The sequence below is a fragment of the Equus quagga genome, chromosome 9, assembly GCF_021613505.1.
Source record: "Equus quagga isolate Etosha38 chromosome 9, UCLA_HA_Equagga_1.0, whole genome shotgun sequence".
In the NCBI taxonomy this organism is placed as follows: domain Eukaryota; kingdom Metazoa; phylum Chordata; class Mammalia; order Perissodactyla; family Equidae; genus Equus; species Equus quagga.
The window spans coordinates 60,808,233-60,833,493 of record NC_060275.1 but is presented as its reverse complement, the minus strand read 5'-3'; the positions used below and the strand labels follow the sequence as shown (position 1 = coordinate 60,833,493).

General features: G+C 39.2%; 1 protein-coding gene across 8 annotated transcripts in view; it reads left to right on the top strand.

Moving 5' to 3' along the window:
* Positions 1-25,261, top strand: part of PTPRM (protein tyrosine phosphatase receptor type M) — a 773,187-nt gene that overhangs the window by 510,442 nt on the left and 237,484 nt on the right. For all 8 annotated transcript variants that reach the window (XM_046671284.1, XM_046671289.1, XM_046671288.1 and 5 more), the window contains exons 12-13: positions 13,163-13,436; positions 14,425-14,461. In XM_046671284.1, coding sequence (XP_046527240.1) covers positions 13,163-13,436; positions 14,425-14,461 — 311 coding nt within the window. The remainder of the gene's footprint in view (positions 1-13,162; positions 13,437-14,424; positions 14,462-25,261) is intronic.

Below are 25,261 nucleotides of genomic sequence, written 5' to 3'. Positions count from 1 at the left end.
AGTAGTGAGAAAGCTTGTTGGTTAGAGTAGTTACAAATAACAGCTCTCTCCTAGGAAGGAAATGCAAGCAACCAGGGCTGGCCCCGTGGCTGAGTGGTTAAGTTCGCGCACCCTGCTGCAGGCGGCCCAGTGTTTCGTTGGTTCAAATCCTGGGCTCAGACATGGCACTGCTCATCAAACCACGCTGAGGTAGCGTCCCTCATGCCACAACTAGAAGGACCCACAGCGAAGAATATACAACTATGTACTGGGGGCTTTGGGAAGAAAAAGGAAAAATAAAATCATTAAAAAAAAATGCAAGCAACCACAGGATGGAGTTTGATGATGCTGGGTTTAAATCCTGGCACCCATTTGCCCTGTTAACGTTGTGCAAGTTGTGTAACTGTTCTGAGTCTCATTCTCCTCATCACTTAGAGGTGAGTAATAATACCTCCCTCAAAGGGTGGCTGGGAGAACTGATGACAGTAAGCGAGCGCTAAGGACAGCGTCTAACACGGATGTTACCTGCTCAATGTAGGACAGCTTTTCATTTATTGTAGATGCTCTTCTGGCCTGTAATGATGGCAATGACTTATAGATAACATGGTAACCCTTTTCTTCTGCCCATGTGTTGGAAAATTTTCTAGGTCCTAGTATAATATTCCTGAACTTCAGTTATGATCTGAGCAGCTTGTGATGTAGGGACAGTAATTATAATAATAAATTTAAACACGAATAATCATTGTTTCTTGGATTAAGTAGCTCTAAGGCGTTAGGTCCCTGCGTGGTCCTTTAGGAAATGATTTCTACTCGTCCAGAGCAGACTTCCTAGTTAGTTGCTGGCATCTTTGTTCACTGTTGAGAGAACCGAAGTCTGGAAAGGTTAGCTGCTCTACCCACTCTAACCCCACAGCAGTGCTCACTCCCTACAACCCTACGTGGCCACGTGAACCATCGGGAACCTGCCCCCTCTCAGGAGCAGTCCCCACTCCCCTCCTCTCAGCCCACAGACACCTTCCCTGCAGACTCTCTGTGGAACCAAGGTAGTTGCAACTTCCTCTGCAGACATGGGCTGTTCTGCAAATTAACATCCCTTCTTTATTGTCTCTTCTAGTGTTAAGAAAACCTACTACACCTTTGTTTTTAGATGATGATTGTTGGAATCTTTGGGGTTATCCCTATTACTTCTTAGACATTAGAGGCAGGGGCTTTGTCGTCTTCATTATTTCTTTAAACTAATAACTTTAAACTTCGGCATTTTTTTAAAACTAACTTAACTTTGAAACTTCAACATTCTTAAAACTTTTCTTTTTGGTCAAGCCCAACCCCACCAAATCTGCTAAATGTTTAGCAAGAAAATTTTGAGAACTTGAAGAACTTGGATTAAACAAATTCATTTTAGTGTATTGGATTTTTTAATCAAATTTATCGATCTTTTTTTGTTAATGTGTTCTTTTTTGTTTCACCATTTTGTTGTTGTTAGCTCCAGGGCCAATCTTTATTTTATTTTATCTTTTATACCATGTATTTTTTTATTGTGGTCATAATAGTTTATAACATTGTGAAATTTCAGTTGCACATTATAATTTGTCACACACCATATACGTACACCCCTTCACCCTTTGTGCCCACCCTCCACCCCCCTTCCCCCAGTAACCACTAATTTGCTCTCTTTGTCTGTAAGTTTGTTTATATTCCACATATGAGTGAAATCATACAATGTTTGTCTTTCTCTGGCTTATTTCAGTTAACATAATGCCCTCAAGTTCCATCCATGTGGTTGTGAATGGGACAATTTTGTCTTTTTTTGTGGCTGAGTAGTATTCCATTGTATATATTTACCATATCTTCTTTATCCAATCATCAGTCAGTGGGCACTTGGGTTGCTTCCAAGTCTTGGCTGTTGTGAATAATGCTTCAATGAACATAGGGGTGCATAAGTCTCTTTGAATTGTTGATTTCAAGTTCTTTGTGTAAATACCCAGTAGTGGGATAGCTGGGTCATATGGTATTTCTATTTTTAATTTTTTGAGAAATCTCCATACTATTTTCAACAGTGGCTACACCAGTTAGCATTCCCACCAGCAGTGGATAAGGTTTCCCTTTTCTCCACAATCTCTCCAACATTTTTGGGGGGGCGAGGGGTTTGCTTTTTCCCCCTAAATCCCCACAGTACATAGTTGTATATTTTAGTTGTGGGTCCTTCTAGTTGTAGCATGTGGGGCACCGCCCCAACGTGGCCCATTGAGCGGCACCATGTCCATGCCTAGGATCAGAACTTCGAAACCCCTGGCTGCTGAAGAGCATCACTCGAGCTCAACCACTCAGCCACAGGGCTGGCCCACATTTTTGTTTTTTGTCTTGGTAATTATAGTGATTCTAATGGGCGTAAGATGATATCTAAGTGTAGTTTTGACTTGCATTTCCCTGATGATTAGTGATATTGAGCATCTTTTCATGTCCATGTTGGCCATCTGTATGTTTTTTTTGGAAAAATATCTGTTCATATCGTCTGCCCACTTTTTGATTGGGTTGGTTTGTTTTTTTGTAGTTCATTTGTGTGCGTTCTTTTATATATGGAGATTAACCCCTTATCGGATATATGATTTGCAAATATTTTCTCCCAGTTAGTGGGTTGTTTTTTTATTTTGATCTTGGTTTCCTTTGCCTTCCAGAAGCTCTTTAGTCTGATGAAGTCCCACTTGTTTATTTTTTCTTTTGTTTTCTTTGTCTGAGAAGAAACGGTATTCGAAAAGATGCTTTTAAGTCTGATGTCAAAGAGCGTGCTGCCTATATTATCTTCCAGAAGTTTTATGGTTTCAGGTCTTAACTTCAAGTCTTTGATCCATTTTGAGTCTATTTTTGTGCATGGGGAAAGATAAAGATCTACTTTCATTCTTTTGCATGTGGCTCTCCAGTTTTCCCAGCACCGTTTATTGAAGAGGCTTTCCTTTGCCTATTGTATGCTCTTGGCTCCTCTGTTGAATGTGTGGTTTTATTTCTGGGCTTTCAGTTCTGTTCCATTGATCTGTGTGTCTGTTCTTGTACCAGTACCATGCCGTTTTGATTACTATAGCTTTGTAATATATTTTGAAGTCAGGGATTGTGATGCCACCAGCTTTGTTCTTGTTTCTGAGGATTGCTTTGGCTATTCGGGGTCTCTTGTTGCTCCATATGAATTTTAGGACTCTTTGTTCTATTTCTGTGAAGAATGTCATTGGGATTCTTTTTTTTTTTTTTTTAAAGATTTTATTTTTTTCCTCCCCAAAGCCCCCCGGTACGTAGTTGTATACTCTTCGTTGTGGGTCCTTCTAGTTGTGCATGTGGGATGGTGCCTCAGTGTGGCTTGATGAGCAGTGCCATGTCCACGCCCAGGATTCAAACCAAAGAAACACTGGGCCGCCTGCAGCGGAGCGCACGAACTTAACCAGTTGGCCACGGGGCCAGCCCCATCATTGGGATTCTGATTGGGATTCTGTTGAATCTTTAGATTGCTTTAGGTAGCATGAACATTTTAACTATGTTTATTCTTCCAATCCTTGTGCATGGAATATCTTTCCATTTCTTTCTGTTGTTATCTATTTCTTTCAGTTTATAGTATAGGTCTTTCACCTCCTTGGTTAAATTTATTCCTAGATATTTTATTCTTTTTGTTGTGATTGTAAATGGGATTGTATTCTTGGGTTCTTATTATGTTAGTTTGTTATTAGAGTTTGTTTCACCCTTTTTAATAGTCTCAAGAGAATCAAGAAAGAAAATACCAGCTCTTTTGAAATGCTTATAAATAACTTTTAAATTGTTCCCTCTTATTTATTGAAGAAACATAAACTGCAGGAGCATCTTAAGCCTTTTGGGCTAAATGTTCTTTTGTCCTAGTTCTTGAACCCTTTGAAAAGGGTCTGTCCTTTGCTAAAATTGTTTAAGGAAAGGAGCTCTAAATATCTGGCTTCCAACCTAAAATTTTTCCTTTTTTCTTTGGAGTGTACACATAATCACAAAGATCAAAATGTCATCCAATGGTAAAACTTCAGTTTTTATATTACTATGTTGGCTTCTTTTTTTCTTACTCATTATGGCTGAATTGCTACACCATGTGTTGACAGCAGGTGTTAGATCCCTTAGTACCACCACCACCACCATCCTTCCCCCACCTGATTTTAGGCAAATTTTATTGTATTAAAAAATAATACTCTGGATTCCTTTACTGCCAGGAAACAAAGATCATTTTTATTAATATTGCTTCTAGGATGACAATGTCAGTCATCTCTTTGAAAATTCATTTTGAAAACGAAGTTTGTTCTTCAAGAACCCTTGAAAAGAAGCTTTAAAAATGGCAGGGGAAGATAATAATAATAGAGTAGATGTATTTGAGCTTTTATACAATGAAACTTAATTTAACTTTCCCTCAAACTCTACTTCAAACTTGCTTTTGTGCATGAAAATATACTGCATAGCTTTTCTTCCCCTATTATCCAAGTTTTCTTTTCTTCAGCATAATCTCCACTAACGGATTCTGTGTGTGAGGTCAGAGCTCCAGTCTTATGGCCAGGGCCTCTGGGGAAGGTGCGCCAGCGAGCACAGGTCCTCGTCCTCAGGGAGTGCTGGCCGGGCCTTCCCTGGAGAAGGCAGGGCAGAGAGGCGGCCCAGGGACAGGAGGGTCCGAAATGGCTCTCAGTGCCAAATCTGTCACCACCACCACCTCCCTCAGAAAAGCAACAAAATGCATGTGTAATATTCAGATTTGACTTTAATGATTAAAATGGATATTGAATGAAATACTTAAATTAAGAAATTATGGATGTTGTAACCTGAGGAGTGACTATAGAAGGTAGAAAGGGTAGTTCCAAATTTGTGTGTCAGTGATGTGGAGAGAGGCAGGAGGGAACAAAGATCAAGCCTAGGCATGCTTGGGGGCTCCGTCCCCCATGCACCCTAAAGAGCAGAGAGACCTCCGCTCCCGTTCCTTACGTCAGGCATCGTGGGTGGCCCTGGGGTCAAGACAACTAATCCTGCTTTGTCATGCCCTACATTGTGGTTCTGCCGGGAGCCGGGCAGTGTGGAAATAGAGTGAGGAAACCCTGCCACTCTTGGGATTACTATTGGGGTAATTCGGGGGGCTCTTGTGTATTAGGTCGGGACTTTGGCAGGAATCTGACCTGGGGCCGGCCCATTACCTTCAGTCTTCAGCACTATTGATAAAGGGTTCTTGCAAGCAGCTTTTAGTGAGTCTGATGGAAACTTGTGGGGACTGCAGTGGGGTTTTGTTTGCACTAGTGGTTGGAGTGAATGGAGCCTGCACTGGGACTCTAAAGACTTTAGCTTTTTTGTTTGTTCCTGTCGCTTTATTTTTACTTTGGGGGAAGAGCTGGTGGCTGTGGGCAGTGCAGGGGCAGTCTTTGGGGTTACTGGCAGTAGGAATGGTTGGGTACTAGCTCCAGGCCAGATGTCCTCAGTGAAGTAGCTGCTACAAGGGATTTTGATGTGGATGTTGACACCCCTCCCCTGGGCCGCCTCATTACCCTTTGTACAAACCCTTATCAGATCCTTGTCACGGGAGTTCTTTGTTTGAGTGACCTGTCTCTAACACCCTTAGTCTGGGCTTCTCGAGGACAGGGACAGTGTGTGCCCAATTGCTGTTTTTATTCTTGTCCTGTCCGGCACAGGGCCTGGTATGTGATCAATATTGTGGAAAGGAAGGACAGAGGAAACATGAATGAAATAATTTTTTCTCATCTGTTGATGTCAGACTCGTCTGATCTTGTACCAGGAGTTATGAAACGTTCGAGCTTGAAAGGACCTTAGTGGTCAGTCGATGATGTAGTGCACAGCGGGAGCCAGGTGTCTACGGTATGGCGGCTCCAGTCTGTTCTGTCTCAGCGGCCCCTGTAGCCCCTGCCTCTCTGACGGCAGCACTCGTGTTTGTCTCACCCGGCCTGTGGCACTGCTAATGTTAGGGGCTGAGAGATTATAAATTGAATATAACACTAACATACAAGAGTAAAGACATTTAGTGTGGCTTTGATAGTATTTGATTTCTATTTTTATTCAAATTACTGGAACTGTTTAAGAGCACATGCTTTAATAATAGTAGCTGAACTTGAATTATAATTTTTATAGTCATATGTTTATTAGGAAATTGCAATGATTAAATTATGATAAACTTAAGTGAAATAAAATATGCAAAGGAAATATCTTCACTTGTTAAAAGGGGGAGAAATCACTCTTGAAGATGTTCCATCTAGGACTAATTTACTGGAAATTTGGTGCCTCTTGTGAAGATTAATAACAGGTGGCCTTTTACAGCGCTTCTCAGCCTGAGTCTAATTTTCTAGTTGTTCTTTTAACATCCCAACCTCCATAACTGAAGAATTTTCCTTCCTGCCCTTTGTTCACAATGTGGGCCTGTATTTCAGTCCCTATTGCTCACCCAATCTTTCAGCTGTAATTAATATTTTATTATCTCAGATTTTATCACTAACTAGCAGAGGGCAGGGCATCGGACTGCACGTTCAGGCATGCTTGTGAGAGAGGAACGTGAAATATATTTGTAGTGCCCCACAAATGTTCCACAGCAATTTGTGGCCAATATTACTAGATTAGAGCAGGACAAAGGGAAATTAAAGTTGTTAACATGGAATATGCAGCTCCACAGACCTACTTATGCTGTGCCACGTGTTATCCAGTGCCCGCTCTCTGTGTCAAACTGATTCTAGTCCTCATTTGTGATTTCCTGAACAGGACTGTTAGGTCAGCCCTCTCAGCACCAGTGTTACGTGAGGGACCCTAAGGCATCCGAGTCATGATAACAAACGTATTCAACGTTTTGAACTGACCTTTTCCTTTCTAATTTTAAACTGGTGACAGTACTTCTAAAACTTAGTTCGCTTGTACCAGGTTGTTTGGATTACTAGGGTGTCATTTTAGTAAATGCTGACAGTTTTAGGAAAAGGATATGACTGAACAAAGAACAGGAAGAAAATAGATTCTGTGTTGTTGCGTGGCAATAAACCTTAATTACGCATTTATTTTACATGTTCTGCATATAACTTACACTTTCATTTCCTCTCACCCTCCCCAAAAAAATTATCCTCAGGAAGATATTAATATTAGTCTCTATTCTTCTTCTAAACATAGAGTAGATGGTTTTTACCAAAAATTGCAAATCAAGGTAAAAGCCACTATTAGACACCATGAAATGAACACTATTCTACGTCCTCGAGATGATCAGAAGTGCCTACTGTAAGGAGGAGCAAAAGCAACACTGAAAGGGATCATTACTTCTCTCCCTCTCTCCCTGCGTCCCTGCTCCCCATTCTGTTATCCAGTTGGATAACCCTCCAATATTTTATGCTGATAAGAAATAGAATAAGTAGATAAGGAAAATGGACTTACAACTAAGGGTTTAATCTTGAAATGAATTAGGTCAGAAATTTTAAAGTCAGTTTAAATCTGCAGCAGGCTTCCCCTCACAATCTTCAAAGTTAGAAAAGACCAGAAAGACCACATTTGAACTTTCAAGTTTAACAGAGTGCATGAAAGATGTTCAGATGTTCTTTTCTAAGAAATACTTTATCTGCGATTCTATATAAATGCAGATTTCTTATTCTCCTTGTAAAAGTCTTAGAGTTTTGTTGTAGAAAAGTCTACCATAAATTAAACTTTAAATTAAATTTTATTCCATGAGAAACTTATGATATAGTGATGTCACATTTTTGGCAGGGTCATTTTCACTATGGATTATGCTGTCATATTACAAAAGCCGTAGGAAGATTCTATATTAGTTTAAATTCCAGAATAGTGGTGGAACAAGGCTAGGAGAGGTGCAACTTTAATAAACAAAGAGAGCATGAGTAATACATTAAGAGGATAATAGAGTTTTAATTCGGCTTACTAAGCTAGAAACTTCTGCTTGGTTTTCTATCCTTGAGAGTTTGCTTTTTCAATCATCTTTTTAGAAAAACCATTCAAACAGTGAGATTTTAAAAGCCACGTTTGAGATTAAAATTGTGGTTGGAAAGATTTTATAAAATTCATTAGTGAAATGCTATTTGTACAAATAAGAAACATATCCTTCATAAAGTTCTGTCGAAGTACTGTTGAGCTACGTGCCAATAATGTGTTAATTTCCATCAGGGAGACAGCAATGTGTGGCAAGTGGGCAGCAGGCAGGATTTAGCTATTTTTCATTAGCACTTGGACTTTGATAAAGGGGAATAGAAAAGAGCTGCTTGACCTTTCAGTGCTTAAATTATTAAACAGCAAATAGATTTGAGGTCTGAATGCTTGCAAATCTAATTTGTCTTGTGGAGTAAGGCTGAAAAGACATTTTGGGTTCGAAATTGCTCTAGTCAACTTAGTTCTTCCTTTAATATATCTGAAGATGAGTAGATGGTAGCCATTTAAAAAGTAATATATCTGGAGTAGAGTGTGTCGTATAACATACCAGCTAGCTAAAATGGAGGCCCACTGAATGATCACTTAACTCTCGAATTTTCATCTAATCCTCATAAAATTGCTGTTTGGAAAATTAATTTTTTCATCCATATTCACTTAGATGGTATTTAAATTACAAAACAAAATTTTCCATCATTAGGGAATGTCAAATATTGTATTGTTAAAGTTGGGCAGTGCCTGGCACATAGTAGGCACTCAAAAAGTATTTGTTGAGGGGGCTGGCCCCGTGGCTGAGTGGTTAAGTTTGCGCGCTCCGCTGCAGGTGGCCCAGTGTTTCGTTGGTTCGAATACTGGGCATGAACATGGCACTGCTCATCAAACCACGCTGAAGTAGCATCCCACATGCCACAACTAGATGGACCCACAATGAAGAATATACAACTATGTACCGGGGGGCTTTGGGGAGAAAAAGGAAAAATAAAAAATTTAAAAAAAAAAAAAGTGTTGAGTTAATAAAGAGTAAACACACACACACCACAACACGCATACTGGCAACGTTGGGGAAAAGACAGGTGGGAAGTGAGAGATGGTGGGGAGAGGAGGTGGAGAGCACAGAGATGCAACCTTGATTCTCTCAGGGTTCATTACCTAACTGTGGGTTATCCAGGATAAACTTGCAGTCTGACCAGCAACCTCTTATCACAAACCTTTTTCTTGGTAATTTCCTCCTCTATTAGCTTTAAGTATTCAGGAAATGAATACAAAATAAACTTAGTATTAAATTTTACTAAAGCGAGGCATATCTGTGAACACCAGTGTATTTCCTCCCTATTACTACATGTAACGTATATAAATAGAAATTATTTCTGGACTATATTATGCTTTGAAAAATATGTCCTTCATGGCCTCCTTCATTCTAAGCATCATGAGATACAGAAATGACTAAATCATAGCTGCCCTCCTCTAGGAACTTACAAGACTTTTAGCAATACTGATAGGAGGACACAAATGACTGTAAGGCTTTACAGAAAGCATGTTTTTGTGAGTTTGGAGCAGAGCAAGACTATGCCAAAATGAAGGAACAGCGTGTAAGCCCCTGAGAGAGAGTTCATAAGAAGGTCTCAGCTTTTTTTTTGAGGTAGGGTCGTCTGCTGAGAGTGACAAAAGATTTCAGTTGGTGAAAATAGCATTCAGATAACAAAGGCAAGTCCAGGCCAGGGTGAAGGAATGGAGGAGGAGATGTTTGTGGTAGGAGAACTCAAGATCTTGGACTTGGGAAGTCCAGGCGTGGCTGTGCTAATCTTCATGTAGTGGAAGCTCCCTTCGGGTTGAGAAGTGAGTGATCACTGTCCTCGGTGCCACTGGTGACGAGGTTCCTGGGAGGCATCAGGAGTGTGAGAGGACACCAATCAGGTGGTGGCATCACTGTGGAATCCAGGAGAGTGTCCTCCCTGGAAATCATTAATGACACATATACAGGTGGGAGAAGGAATTCAGGTCAAAAGTATAGTTACCATCTGTAGCTCCCTTGATGTGATAAATCAGAAAGAATCTACACACTACTCAAAATAAATTGATGATGGAAAGTAGACTGGGGACTGGTTTTTGGGTAAGTTGCGTCTGCGTGAGCAAGTGAAGATGCCCATGGGGCAGACGTTTCACGTGAGTGCCTTAACCAGGACTTTTCAACAGGAAATGCTAGAACTGTCTTGTCTGCTGGTCACGAGACCACGTCTGCTACTTAATTAGCTGTGTGCCCCAGACAGAATGAGCGCTTCACCTCTGAACCTGTTTTCTCATCAGTAAAATGGGAAAATTAAACCTACATGTGTAAGGCACCTGGCCTAGCACTTCCTGTATGGAATAATTTCTGCAAATCATTTTTTCTTCATACATATGTTCATTTTTGTCTAGTATACGGGTTTCCCAGAGGCTGTTTTTAAACTAATATTTTGAAAATCATGTCATATAGCAAATAAATTTGAAAAGCTGACTGATAGAAAGAAGGCAATGTTAAAAATTATTTTATTTAATGGAGAATCCCTTTGCGTAGTTATTCATTATTCCTTTGATTTATCCATTTTTGAGAGTTCTTGTATGATGAATAAAAATTCTGAATAAAAAATATAAAATGCACCTTAGAGATTTATCTGACTCACAGGAAAAATATAAGACCCAAAGGAATTAATTTAAAACCTCGGTTGTTAGCAGAATTCGAATTAGAGCCTAGATCAAGGCGTATGCCACTGTCCCCCACCCCTACAAAAGGCGTTTCAAGGAAACAGTCACACCGTCTCACTGCTGTTTGTATTTAATGGCATCCTGGGCTAAACTTCTTCATGGGACAGCTGTCACCTGTGGTTGTGCTACAGTCTTTTACTTTGACCTTAACCCTTTACTGTTGCTATTCTATGAGCTGATATCATGGTTAATATTTGCTGCATATCCAATTACTTAAACTTGAGCAGCTTAAAACAACCTTTCTATTTTGCTGTGATTTTATGGGTCAGCAAAGGCTTTGGCTGGGCAGTTCCTGCTTGGGGACTCTCAAAGGTGCTGTCATCTGAAGGCTCAGCTGTGTGACCTTCCAAGAGGGCTCACACACATGCCTGTCAGGGATGCTGACTATTGGCTGGGAGCTCTTAAGGACTGTGGAGCAGAGCACCTGAACATAGCCTCTCCAGCATGGCAGGTTCAGGGTCACTTACCTGGTGGCTAGCTTCTTCTCCAGAACTAGCTTCCCTGGGGAACCAAGCAGAAGATATATGGCCTTCTCTGACCTAAGCCTTGGGAGTTACACAGTGTCCCTCTATTAGATTCTGTTGATCGCATGCAGTCATTAAAGTTGGCCAACCCCATTCTTTTTTTTTTTAAGATTGGCCCCTGAGCTAACAACTGTTGCCAATCTTTTTCTTTTCTCCCCAAATCCCCCCAGTATATAGTTGTATATTATAGTTGTGGGTCTTTCCAGTTGTGGTACATGGGACGCTGCCTCAACGTGGCCTGATGAGCCGTGCCATGTCTGCACCCAGGATCCGAAACAGAGAAACCCTGGGCCACCATAGCAGAGCACACAAACTTAACCACTTGGCCACGTGGCCGGCCCCAGCCAACTCCATTCTTTGATGGGAGAACTGTCAAAGAATATGTAGATATATTTTTAAATGGCCACATCTGACTGTAGATGTAAGAAGTTAGGGAGAAGGGGGTAAGAAATTAAAGTCCCCTTCACCTCTTCCTTGTCCTCTCTGTAGGAAGATTCTTCCTAAATGCTTCTTTTCATGTTGGATCCATCATGCAGTGAGGATTCTACCAGTGGAGTTGGTGGAGCATCTCACGTGACCAATAGAAAGTCTCTATGTTAGGAAGTAAGAGTCATATTTCTTTTCTGTTTTTTTTTTTTTAAGTTTACATCCCTGCTCAGAAATCGCTGTAAACCTGCTGGACTGCCTGTCCACTGAGCAATCATCTTGATGTTCTACGACAATTGATTTTTATTTAGGCAGAATCACAAACTGAACAGTGGCTGTGTTGCATGACTGTAATAGAATGTGCTAAGTGGTTGTACTACCAGAAATGGTGATTTCACACCGAGTGGCAATTTAGTGTTCATATGGACAAGAGCCCAAAGAGGGAGGGCCCTCTCCAGGCCTTCCCCGGGTAAGTGGGGGTGGGGGACACCTCTCTTCTGTTCTTTTTCCTCAGCATTAATGAGTACCCATACTGAGCAACTGTAGGATTACAGCATTATTCCGGGGAGTCATGGCACTTTTCTGATACAGTGGGCAAAAGATACATCTCCTTTCCAGAAGGATTTTCAATCTAATCTAGATTCAGTTTTTCAAAGCTGTTGTGAGTTAGTTTTTCTCAGCATTAGAAACTTTTTTCCCCCTGACAAAACTGCACAAATGTTTATCATTCTAGTACATGTATATATCTTAATTAGAAAATGTCCATCCCTTCAAAGTGTCTCCCCTTCTTCTAAGGTTACTTCAAAATTCAAAGACATCGGAAGGGGTGGGAAGGGAAAGGCGGGTAGGTGCTGGGATATCCACTCCTCCGTGGGGACCTGGATCCTTGCAGGCATCTTTGGAGGATGCTCATTCCCGTCTTAGCCTCATGTATAATTCAGGTAGCCCCGTTCATGATTTACTCTTAGAAACCCCTTGTAACTCCAAGGCCTTGGCTTTTGAAATTCCAATTCCTTTTCTCTGCTTTTCTTATGTCATCTCTTCCCACTGATTGAATATTGTGAAGGACAAAGGAGTATAAGAAAATATGAGAAGTTAAATCTTAGTTAACATGAATCATTTCACATGGTGTTTTGTGACTTGTTACAACTTGACATGCATTCATACAGATGTCATTGAAGGAAATAATACATTGCCTTTTTTAATAAACTTACAGTTAACATAATTTCATTTATTAGGTAAAATGAGTGAATTATCTACAGACTCACCTTCACTTACATGTGAGAAAAACATTATTTTAGTGTCCTGCTCATATAAACAGAGATTGTTATATAAATTTTTAAAAATTATGCTGAATTTTGTTTCCCTCAATAAATGATATTCTTTGGGGTGAGAAGTACTGTGAAAGAACATTGAGCACTCCCCTTTCTTTCGTTGAGCAAGTGTTGAACGCCTGTCCATTATGTACTAAGCACTTATTATTGACTATAGTCAGTATATTCTTTATTTTGGATATCCTGTGGATTCGTGCATTTGAAGATAAAGAGGATCAGGTCACTTATCATAAAATATCACTGATGATGCTCTTTTTTTCCTAGTGTCTACCAAATAGTTGTCGAGGAAGAACGTCCTCGAAGAACTAAAAAGACAACAGAAATCTTAAAGTGCTACCCAGTGCCGATTCACTTCCAGAATGCTTCGATACTGAACTCCCAGTACTACTTTGCAGCCGAGTTCCCAGCCAACAGCCTCCAAGCTGCTCAGCCTTTTACTATTGGTGATAATAAGACATACAATGGATACTGGAACACGCCCCTTCTCCCCCATAAGAGCTACAGGATTTATTTCCAAGCTGCTAGTAGAGCCAATGGGGTAAGTTTTAGAGATGGCTGCTTACTTAGGCTATTGCGAGTTATTAATGTGAACACAATCAGATTAAATAGGATAGAAGAAATAAATTCATCTTCTTTGTATTTTTACTTGGAAAAAATGTGTTTTTTTCTCTTTTTAAAATTATTTTCATCTAGAGAAATTTATGGAAAGAAAGGAATATATTTATATTTGTTTGGGTAGGGAAAGTATATTGTCAACTGTTTTTGTTTTCAATTTTCATTTATTACCAAAAGTTGGCTAGTAATTCTGCTTAGCTTACTATTTTACGGGAAGATAGTATAGCTACACCACATACATTCAGCTCATTTAAAATTTTGTGAGATTCACAACATCTGTCTTTTCCACATATTCTGTCCCATTTCTTTGGTTCCACAGACTTTATGCTTCCCAAAGCTGTGACTAAATTAGGTATCATTTTTTTTTTCTAAGAGAAAACAGCTTAAGAAAGATGAGATGGAAACAAAATAAAACTATCAAGTCGTTTCTGAATTTTTTTCCCTTTCCTTGTTCAGACCAATCCAGAACTCTGATGAGATATTAACGTTTCCTCAGAAAGAAGGGCAAGTTTTCCAGACATCACGGTATACCACAGCAAGGGTCAAGGGTCTCGATGTCATCGCTGACTTGACTTTTGCCAGGGAAAGGGGGAAGACTGGGCTGCAGACTTCTTTTCAGTAGTTCGCACAGGAGCAAGTGAGGGTCTGGAGAAGGAGGCCGTGGGCAACCAGGCAGAGAGATTTTATGTTTAGCTTCTAGCTCATCGTCTGCTCCAGAAACGGCCCCCACCCCCAGCACTGAAGTCGGAAAATGTATCTAAGTGTGGTTCAAGGAGTAATCATTGTGAGATTAATACCACACCTGGAATAATGACATCTTCCCTTATCAGTTTAAATAAAAGTGCAGATATCTTTACTTGTTTTAAATAAAACATGAATAGTGATTTTTTTCCCCTCTTTATTTGACACAGGAAACCAAAATAGACTGTGTCCGAGTAGCCACAAAAGGTAGGTTGAAATCGTGGGATGCTCTCCTAGTTTATGTCCTTTAAAATGTTATGTGATATTTCAAAACTTCTTGAAACGTTAACTCTATTAGAATAAGTCTGTGTATGTGTGTGTGCATGTATGTATGTATTAGGATCTTATGGCAGCTAACACTGACTGACTGTATTTCATGTAGATACTTTTTAAAATAAAAAGTCATATTGTTGTGTTCCAAGAAGTTTTCAATGGTTATCTTGTTTTTTTTTTTTTTGGTGAGGAAGATGGGCACTGAGCTAACATCTGTTGCCAATCCTCCTCTTTTTGCTTGAGGAAGATTGTCCCTGAGCTAACATCTGTGCCAGTCTTCCTCTGTTTTGTGTGTGGGACGCTGCCACAGCATGGCTTGATGAGCAGTGTGTAGGTGCACGCCCAGGATCCAAACCTGTGAACCCCAGGCCACCGAAGTAGAGTGCACGAGCTTAACCACTACACCACTGGGCCAGCCCCTGGTTATCTTTTTTAAAATAAAATCAATGTTTATATGATCTCAGTAAATGTGTTTCAAACCATAGTAGCATACGTACTAGCACTCTATCTAGTGAATCTTCATATGCAAAGTGGTCAGACATTTCCTGGTCTCTTTCAGCAGTGCTCAGTTGTAGGAGCTCTGCAGAGTGGAGTCCACAGGGGTGTTTTTCACTGATGATGTGTGTCTCTTTGAACCCAGTAACCAGGTGTTGTTAGTGGAAGTTCTGTTTCCCAGGCCTGGTTAAAATCCTAAGATGGGATCAAGGATGAGATGTAGAAGTGACGAGGGCAAACCAACATCAGCTCGCCACACAGTGCCTCCTAATGGAGAAAGTGCAGTGTGTGTGTTCGCGAGCTGTCCTGTCATCTTGTCAGCTTTGCAGTGTGCTTTCAGCCATCACATGTGGAAGTGTAGGAGAAAATGCTTTGAGAAATGTAAAACGCTACGTTAATGAGGCATTATAAATTAACACTCTAGTTAGATACAGTCTTTCAGCAGACCATCAGAGAACCATGGGTACAAGGAGGAAGTTCTGTGTGATTTAATTTCGACATGATGGCGAGAAGCTGCTGCGTCTGCAGCACCAGATTTAATGACGTGATAGTTAGTCACTTGATGAGTTCTGTTGGACGAAAATATCTTCCTGTTCAACTTTCAGACAACATAGTTTGAATATGTCATGGACACCCACCTGCATTTTCAAAATCCTCATTGAAGTCTTATTTCATGAAGATACGTGACCCTCTCATTCAGTTCGCCTGAAAACATTTCCTAGTTCCATGTTGTGTGCCAGGCATTGTGTGAGGTGCTCACCTCTTTTGTATTTTCTTTATCCTCATGGGCTCATAGTTCTATTTCCAATAATCTACTTATATTGATTTTAAAACACTCAATTCTTTATATCCTCTTGTACCTGATTAAGTGCCTTTATTTATAGGAATAAATAATACATGAAATTACAGCTATTGATGTGTTTTATAAACTGTAATACCGTGTTAACTATTAACCATTACAGTACTCTGAGGCCCTCAAAAATGAGATGTCAGGGTTCTTGGATCTCCAGATCATCGCCCATGCTCACATGGCTGTATGGAATTCTGCTTACCCTTGAGGTCTCAAAGAGTAAATCCAGTTCCAGAGTGCCTAATTTATAATGCCTTATGTTTAACATCACAGCTGAAAGTTTTAAAATGGCGTTCATACACAGGTTCTCATTTATTTCTTCAACATTACTGTGAGAAAGGAGACAGGTATTGCTATTTTTATTTTTAAGATGAAGAAAACGCATATTTTTGGAGACGAATTGACTTGCCAAGGTCACTTAGCTAATGACCTTCAGGTGGAGGCTTGGTCCGCAATGTTCGGACTCCCACCCCAGTGTCTCATGGCTTTTCGCGCAGCGGAGCCTCTGGCCAGTTACAGTATTGTGTTGTATAAGTAGCTGCCCTCCTCTTTATTGCACCTGAGTCACTGCTCCATTTACTCTGAAAACAATGAAATATCTGTCATCACATTCATTTGCATAGTTAAATAATTATATAAATAACACACTAGTAAATATGGAAATCTGACGTTTGCTGTTTCCACAATAGATTGAATTAGATGGTGATTTAGATCATTTTCTTTCATCAGCTAGATTTAATCAATATTGTAATTTGTTTTTCAATTCACCAAAGGATGATTAGGCAATCAGATGACCTGATTGACTAAATATTCCCCACTCATATTTTCTGAGTCATTTGCAAACATTTACACAGCAAGAGACTCTATCCAAATAACCTCTTTTGGGGAAAGAGGAAAACAAATTTTAATATTCATTACATAACATTGTCATTTCTATTCATGAGCTCATAGTACTGGAAGAAACCTTGGAAGATATTCTCCCTCCAGGCAAGACTACACTGTTCGTTACTATTTTATTTTATTAATTTTTACATGTATAGACTCAGCAACCTTCCTGGACTGCACAGTCTAATGTTTCACCACCTTTATAATCAGATAAATTTTCCTTATTCATACTAAGAATTCTTTTTGCAGTGTAGGAAGCCATTGCATCTTGACTACTTAGTCAAAACAGAGAAACAGGCAGGTCTAACAGCTTTTTTGGTACCATATAGTAAAGATGTTTGAAATTTAAAAGAGTTCAAACATCCTGGCTGTTGTTTGCCACATATTGCTGGCAGTGCAGTGGCTTCATTGAATCTTCAGGTACTAAACCACTTTCGTAAGCAGTGTTTTGAATTTACAGGGATTTCAATGTTCTCATGAAACAACTGTTGACAAGTATCTTTATAGAGAAAGTGTGAAGGTAGATTTTTTTTCACAAAAAACTAATTTGAATTTCAAGTATGTGTATGTCTCTTAAGGATATATTTCATACTATTTATAAATTTAATGTTGTGATTATTTTAATCATATTCCAAGAGTATATTTTTTGACACTAATTAGCTCAAATATAAAGCCTGACAAAAATTAGACACAGGAGAAAACTTAAGGTGTGTTACTACATATCTCCATATGTGGGGAATGGCCTCTATTTTTATGTATCCTCCTTTAATTTATACGTCCCAATTCCTCACTGGTGTGTGTGACTGTATTTTGATTGTTTACTATAGGCAAACTCATCACAGAATATCCTAACTCTTGAATTAAAAGATAAAAACACCATACAATGAGAGAATGTATATGGAGTTTGAATGTTACCCTCCCAATTCATAGGATTCTTTTAAATCTGTGTGGTGGAATTAAATAGAATAGCTTTTAGCTAGTCTTAGATTCTCCTAATTTTTATTTTGATTTTCAATCACATTCACATTTTTATAGCTGGATTCTTTTCAAGACCACTTGGCCCAACTGAGTTTTAGCAATTAGTGTATGTGTTTTCTTTAACTTTTACTTACCTTTTGGCTGCCTATGGTAACTAGTAGGGTTGAAAATCTTTTTATGCTAGTTTTGGAAGACTTGTTGATGATCAATTCTGAACTGACAAGGATACATTTAAAAATTGAAATCTGTCGTTAGTGAATTACACTTCTTGTATTAAATGAGATATATTCATTCTAATTGATACAAAAAACTGTATATTTTACATCAGTCTTCCATAATATATCTTCCATAATATGATGCCAGCCATGTTCTTCTTGACAATATAGCCATTTAAGAGCATTCTCATTATACATATATTTTAAAAGTTATTTGAGTGCCTACTATATATGTTAGGCATAGTGTCATCTGTGAGACTTCTAAGTGCAGATACATAAATACGCCACCTTTCAAATTTTGAGGATTTTGAGTTCATAAAAGTTTCGGCACTTTTTTGTTTGTTTGTTTCTCTGTTTTTAGTGTCTAGGGGTGAGGTCATAGTGTTAACTTGTTCCTTTCCTTGCTGTGATTTAGCTAACAGCAGTGTAGCTAGAAATCAAAGCAAAAATTGTAGAGAACGCGTGCTAAAGTCTTTCCAAAAGTATCATAGAAGTCAGATCATAAACCGTAAACAAAAAGAAAACAAATCATTATTCTTATGTCATATTTTAAGGTGAATTTTCTGTGCAAAACTGCTTCACTGTTTTTAAAGTTGAGTATTTGATTTAACCCACCTTTGTTCTGGAGTGTGCGTGTGCGTTGCTGGAAGACCTTCAGGAAACTGAAGGATCTCCATTGTTCTGATATGGTTTCTAAATATATGCATAAATTTGAATGTTTCCTTTTTTAATCACTAGGCTCTTTGAGAAGTTTCTCTAGACTGTTTTTCTGTTCACTGTTTTGTTCAAAGAAATATCATCCTTTCTAGGCCATAATGCTACAGAATGAAAGTACACTGATAAAAGAACTGAAATGAATGCCTGTTGAGATGTAAAGCTAATTAAGATTCCTTTTAATTGCTCATATTAAATACAGAGAAAAATTATATTGTAAGACCACTCATATTTGCTAATCTGCTATCATTTAGCTGTGAATTTAGAATAAGAAGATAAATATGATATACATTTGTCAATCACCATTTTATAGAGAAAATGTTTTCTTTTCTTGATCTGAAATAGTCTTTACAATGTGCATCATTAGTACAGTAAGGCCCCTGAGAAGTTCCGGAGGAAAAGAAACCTGTTTAACTTTGCTCAACCCTATGCTTCTGAAATTTCTTTGACCCCAACTCATTTTTCAAGGAACACCAGTCACATCAAACACAGTTCGGTAAATACCGGCTCATCAGATTCCAGAAGATCCCACCACATACACATGAAGTGCACTTGGGAAGTCGGATACAGTGGATGTGTTTTTACTCTTCCATGCACACCTTTTTACCTAAAGGAGGCCCTACGTTTATCAGCACCAGATACTATCTGCAAAGTATATGACTGGAATTCTCACTTTATTTTACCAAATTTAGCAATATTCTCATTTATAATACATTCTCATTGCTATTTTAAGACAGAGGGTAGCAACTTTTTATGTAAAGGGCAGATGGTAAATATTTGAGGCTTCGTGAGCCATATGGTCTCTGTCACAACTACTCAGCTCTGCAGTGCTGCACAAGAGCAGCCGTCAGCGAGGCGTAAACAAATAGGCGTGACTGTGTTGCAGTAAAATTGTATTGGCAGAAGCAGGCTGTAGGCCGGCTGACCCCTACTTTAAGGTAATTTGTAACATCGAGTTTTCTCCTTGTAACTAAAAATAATAGTCACAAATGAACTCTTTACAAGGCAGAGCGTAGAGATGGTATAAAAATCCTTCCTGGTATCTGTAATGTACTTTTTCCAGATCGCAGTTTGCCTTCCTTTTAGTTGTGACTACATGGCTGCCCCACATAACTATTTTCAAATACCTTTTTGTTCATATTGTTTACCTTTTTCTGCATTGTATAGATGCTGCTCTGTTTTTGTATAAGACCATACAATTTTTCTCAAAAGTAGCGTAGGTCAGATTTTCCTGTAAGTAATGAAAACCCACACAGGAATGTTGGTTGAACAACAGTAGTCTCTGACCCAGCAAATGTTCTATGTATCAACTTGGAATTGGTACCAAGTTTGTAACGAGTCTTAGAAATAACATTTTACTGTTTACAATTTGTCATATCAGTATGCAAAATTGAATACTGTGTTATTTCAAGAAAGTTATCTTCGTAATACCTTGGGGGTTCTCCATTCTCTGACCAAACTGTAAGTTTATTCATCTCACTTAGCAAGACTAGAATGTTTTCGTTAATAATGCGTAAAAGACGATTATACCACTTTTAAACCCAATTGCTGCAGTTGTCTAGTTACAAGGAGCAGCACTGTTTGAACGGTGCAGAGGGATATTTCAAAATATTATGCAGCAGCAGTTTTGGGTTTAATTGTCTGCAGATGGTAGATGATCTATTTTCCTTACTCACTGCCACATTTCTAATAGCACCCAGGCTGTTCCATGTAAATTAGTAATCTTTCATGTAAGCCTGTCCTTAATTTTCCAGTATTTTTTCTTTGCATCATTTTCCAGTTGTATCATGTTAGACCTGACGTTTTAATTTTTAATTTTTTTTCAATATCTGTGTGTCATAAATGTTAACCATTTAAACCCAACTGCTGAGCTGTGCAGGCAAACCAAGAAGCCCACCTGGTCCGCTTCAGGAATCTTAATCATTTCTTTAGTCACATGTTAACCATGACAACTACAGCAAAGACAGGGATTGACTTTTTATTTTTTTAACCAATGCTTTGAGGTGCATTTTTTCATTCCCTTAATGTGACAAAATAAGGTTCCTGAATGGAAATGCTCTACATGAAATTTATTTATCGTAGAAATTTCTCTACATAAAAATGTTTTTAGTGAAAGAGGATAATATTCTTCACAAAGGTGATTTTAGCAAGAAGAGAAAACATTGTGACTTAAGCAGTAGAATTTTAAGCAACCTAATAAATTTTAAAAGCCTAAAGATTGGATCATCAGCATTAACAATGAATCTTTATATGCTACACTCAGTAGCAGTTGGAAACTATTCAGTCTAGAGCCTTTATTTAGGACTGACGTTTTTGTTTTTACTTTTTTCTTCAGTCGATCTATTCGGAATCTCAGCCAACGCTTGCCAGTGTGTCATAGTTAGAAATCTCACTGCCTGACTAAAACTCGTGTAAGGGAAAAGAATTTGGAAAATTCAACACTTTGCTATGTTTTTTTCTTTTTCCTTCTCTTTTTGTTGTTGTTGGAACAAAGTTGAGACAATGTGATAAACTGATGGAGATGCTCCTTGCTAGCCTAGCTTCAGTCTGGCTTTTTCTTCCCTCATGCATGCTGACCTGGGAATCTTCCTTTGCCATAGCTGCGATAATCCTGACTCAGCTTACAACACCTTACATTCGCATCGCCCCTGCCGCAGGCGACGACCAGCTCACAGGTCAGATGTTCAAGTATAGATGAGTCATCTTGCCCATTTCCTGCTCATTTTTTCAGCTTTGTTTCCCCTCTACATTTCCTCCTTTGCTTAAGGCTTGTTTACAATGTTTCAGACTCTTGGTCCAGACCTGTGCCCGCATTAAATCAAGTGATGTGCTTGGCCTCTTCTCTGTGCACATTTATATCCATGCATTAAGCACAACTCCACTGCATGTTTTCATCATGTGTGTCGATTGTATGTTCCTTTCTCACCTAATGTTATATAGAAATGAAATTTGCTGGACTTGCAGTAGCACTGACCTCAAACAGGATTTCAAACATAATACCTAAACATGTGTTCTCAGTTATCCAAATTAAGCTAAAAAAGCTGTTGTGATATGAGGACGAGAGAGGTTTATTTTTTTACCTTATACGGTCTTGTTTGCACACACACTTAGCAATACACAATCTTGCCTGCCAGTGTTAGGAAATGAAGCTACCCAAAGGCGTTTGGGGTAACGCTGTTCAGATAGCTTTTCATGTACCTACAACAGGAGCAGAGCTGACTGCACTCCTCATAGATCCTTGTTTCAAAGCAGGGTGTTTATATACGGGACAGGCCCATCTGCAAGTCAATACATTGAATAATTTAGGGATGTTTTTAAAATATTGACTGGTTTAGAGTCAGGGAGTTGAACTGTGTGCTACTTTATAGTAAGAGGAATTAGCTTGTCCATTTGTACCGCCTCCAAAGGTATGTGGATATCTGTATAAACTCAAATAGGAAAAGAGTCCAGTAAATTACTCTAGACCCAAGGTGAGTGGTTAGAGAATGCCTGAAGACAAACTTTTGTCCTACAATAAAAGCAAGCCATTGTCAAGATTTCTGACATAATTGCTTAGGCAGGACTCAAATCCTGGTTTCAGAGGCATCATCGATGGGATACTGTAGCTTGCTGCATTATAGCCAGCATAGCTAGCCACGTAGCACAGGCATGATGAAAGCCGAGTAAGAAACACGCAAGCGCTTTCCACAGAAGCTGTGCTCCAGCAGTTGTTTTGTGCGAAGGGAACTACGGAATATACCCTAACATTTAAGAAAAAAAGGAAAGCTTAATTCGTAATAATTCATAAATGTTGAGGTGGTTCTGTGAACTTATTTTGGAAATTAGAGCAACTGAGATTCAGGAAAATTACAGACTGCTTCTTAAAAGGTAAAGAAATGTAGGATAATTCTACTTCTTTCTCTACTGGAACTCTATACGTATTTCAGTCCTCTGTTTCAGGGCCAGAAACTGTAAATTTATTAACACTTCTCTTCCCTTGCCTTCAAGTTTCTCTTAAGCATATTTCTTTTACTGATTGAGTTCTTATAGTTACAGACTCTTTCGTATCCTGACCTTCTAAAGTGCTCTTCCCACAGTAGAAGTACGTAAGAGATAGTGTCTTTCTTAACATCAGTCTTCCCCTCTAAAGCCCTACATTTCAGAGATGGCCCTCTGCGTAGGGTTAGGTGTCCATCCTGAAGGTAATCTGGGACCCCCCCCAATTGTGTCTGAGCTGGCACCAGTCTTGCCAGCAAATCAATAAAAATGAGCTGGCTTGGGGCCAGCCCCGTGGCCGAGTGGTTAAGTTCCCACGCTCTGCTTTGGGGGCCCAGGGTTTAGCTGGTTCGGATCCTGGGCGCAGACATGGCACCGCTCGTCAGGCCATGCTGAGGCTGCGTCCCACATGCCACAAACCAGAAGGACCTGCAACTAGAATGTACAACTACGTACTGGGGGGCTTTAGGGGTAAGAAGAAGGAAAAAAGAAGATTGGCAACAGATGTTAGCTCAGGTGCCAGTCTTCAAAACAGTAAAAATAAGCATAAAAATTTAGCTGGCCTGCCCCTGTCCAACAAATCCTTGTGGGGAATATAGTTCACTAGGCCCCTTTCTCAGGCTTTACCTGTAATCTGCCACCTTCAAATTAAGCATACTGTTTACTAGGCGTGGAGTGAAACTTCTGAATATAGCTTTCTGTGTAGACTTTGCATGGTTAAGAAGATGCCTCATAAATCAGCTTCCTTCACAAGGCTTTCAGATCCAGTGCATGTAGTTACCTTGGAAGTAATCTGTGACGAACATGTCCATCGCTGAAGTATATGGCTGCCAGTCTTTTAAGGGCTGCAGGTGATCTCCATCATTTACTTTGGTTTTTTAGGGATTATAATGATGGAGTGTTAGAATAAGCCTCAAGAGTCAGTAAAAAAAACTACTCTTCTTTTTTCAGTATTTACTGCTGGTTTTAATGATGGTTAATCTTAAAACCCAGGTAATATTTCTTTTGCATTTCCCATTTGCATCAGACATCAACTTTGATAGCAGTAACACTGTCTTTTTTAGTAGATTTGTTCATGAGTCACACTGCAAGCTGGAGACTTCATTCCTTCAGTCACTCGCTTGGCACTCACTGAGCACCTTCTGTGGGCCAGGTAGAGATCTACTCTTGCAAAGAGTCTCACTCTGTGTGGCTGCCCAGGCTCTTGGCATCAGGCATATTTGCATTAGTAGCATCAAAACCTACATAGATACATGCTCTTGTAAATGAAAAATTACTGTCACGCTGTCATTTAGCAGCTAAGAAAAGACAACAGCTTTATAACTACTGGGGAAAAGGACATGTATTTCAAAGCCTTTCTCATTGTGTTGAGCACCTTAGGAGATGGTGCAGTGGGACAGATCTGGACATCTCACATCTGTGACCCATTGAACAGCTGTAGTTTGTTTACTAGATCAACACGGTCCCTTCCAGAAGCCAATGGGAGATACACGAGGGATACATCCTGAAGCGCCTTCAGCAGTTGTTTTGTTTTAATTGTGCTGACATCTTGTCCCTACAAATGCTACTCAAGGCTCTACTTGCACCAGGAAACCTTGATAAGATCATGAGTCCTCTGTAGTGCTGTTCCTTTTGTCCCAGAATGCGGCACATGCTGATTAGGTTTCCCTCATTGTGGATGAAACTCCCCCCATTCACCTAACACCAAAGATAGCAAGCACCGGAGGACCTGACTTCAGCACGAAGACTGTGCCCGACACAACTGGCCGATTTAATTCACTGAATGAATGGAGCTCAGACTGCAGGATGCTAGCGTGTTTGATAAGCAGTCCTGTCTCTGCACTGGGGAATGTTTCTTAAGCTTTGTTGTCCTCAGTCAACAGTACAAATACATCCTCATCCAATATACACACAGAAACACACATAAGTTTAACTGAAGCAAAAGCTTTAGATACTGTAGCTACTCACTGAATAAGATTCACTCTGATTTGCTCTGTTCTGTTCCATTCTATTCTATTTCATTTTTTTGGAAAATTCTAGTTTTTACCTACTAAATTGATTTCATTTCCCACTAATGAGTTGTAACCCACAGTTTAAAACAATGCTTTACTAAACCACTAGATTTAGGAGATTCTGAAAGGGAATAGAATATATAATTGGAATGAAGGTCCTATCTACCTCAAAACTCCTACTCTAAAGAGAAAGTTCTAGAAACTGGAAATGCTTCTGGTTTCTACATCATTCCCTTTATTTTGTGGTTAGTTATCTGTAATATAGAATGGCTTTAGAAAGAAAATTAAAAAGCTGTACATGCTAGAAATTTCTCTTTAAGATTTTTTAGTTAACTTTATAAATATCTCTAGGCTGTTTATTGTATATTAAAATATTGCCGTTATGATTTAATAAACCAGCCATCTCTGAGATGCTGTGGAGAATGATTGCCTTAAACAATTTTTTATCATCCATTTTGGTTACCCATACATCTAATAAGATCTGTATTGTAAAGAATTTATAGACAAAATGACTTCTGAGATTCAAGTACAAATCAGATAATCAGAGCATGTAGAATTACTTGCTAGATATAATTAGTACCAAAAAAAATAACTAGCCAACAATTATTCC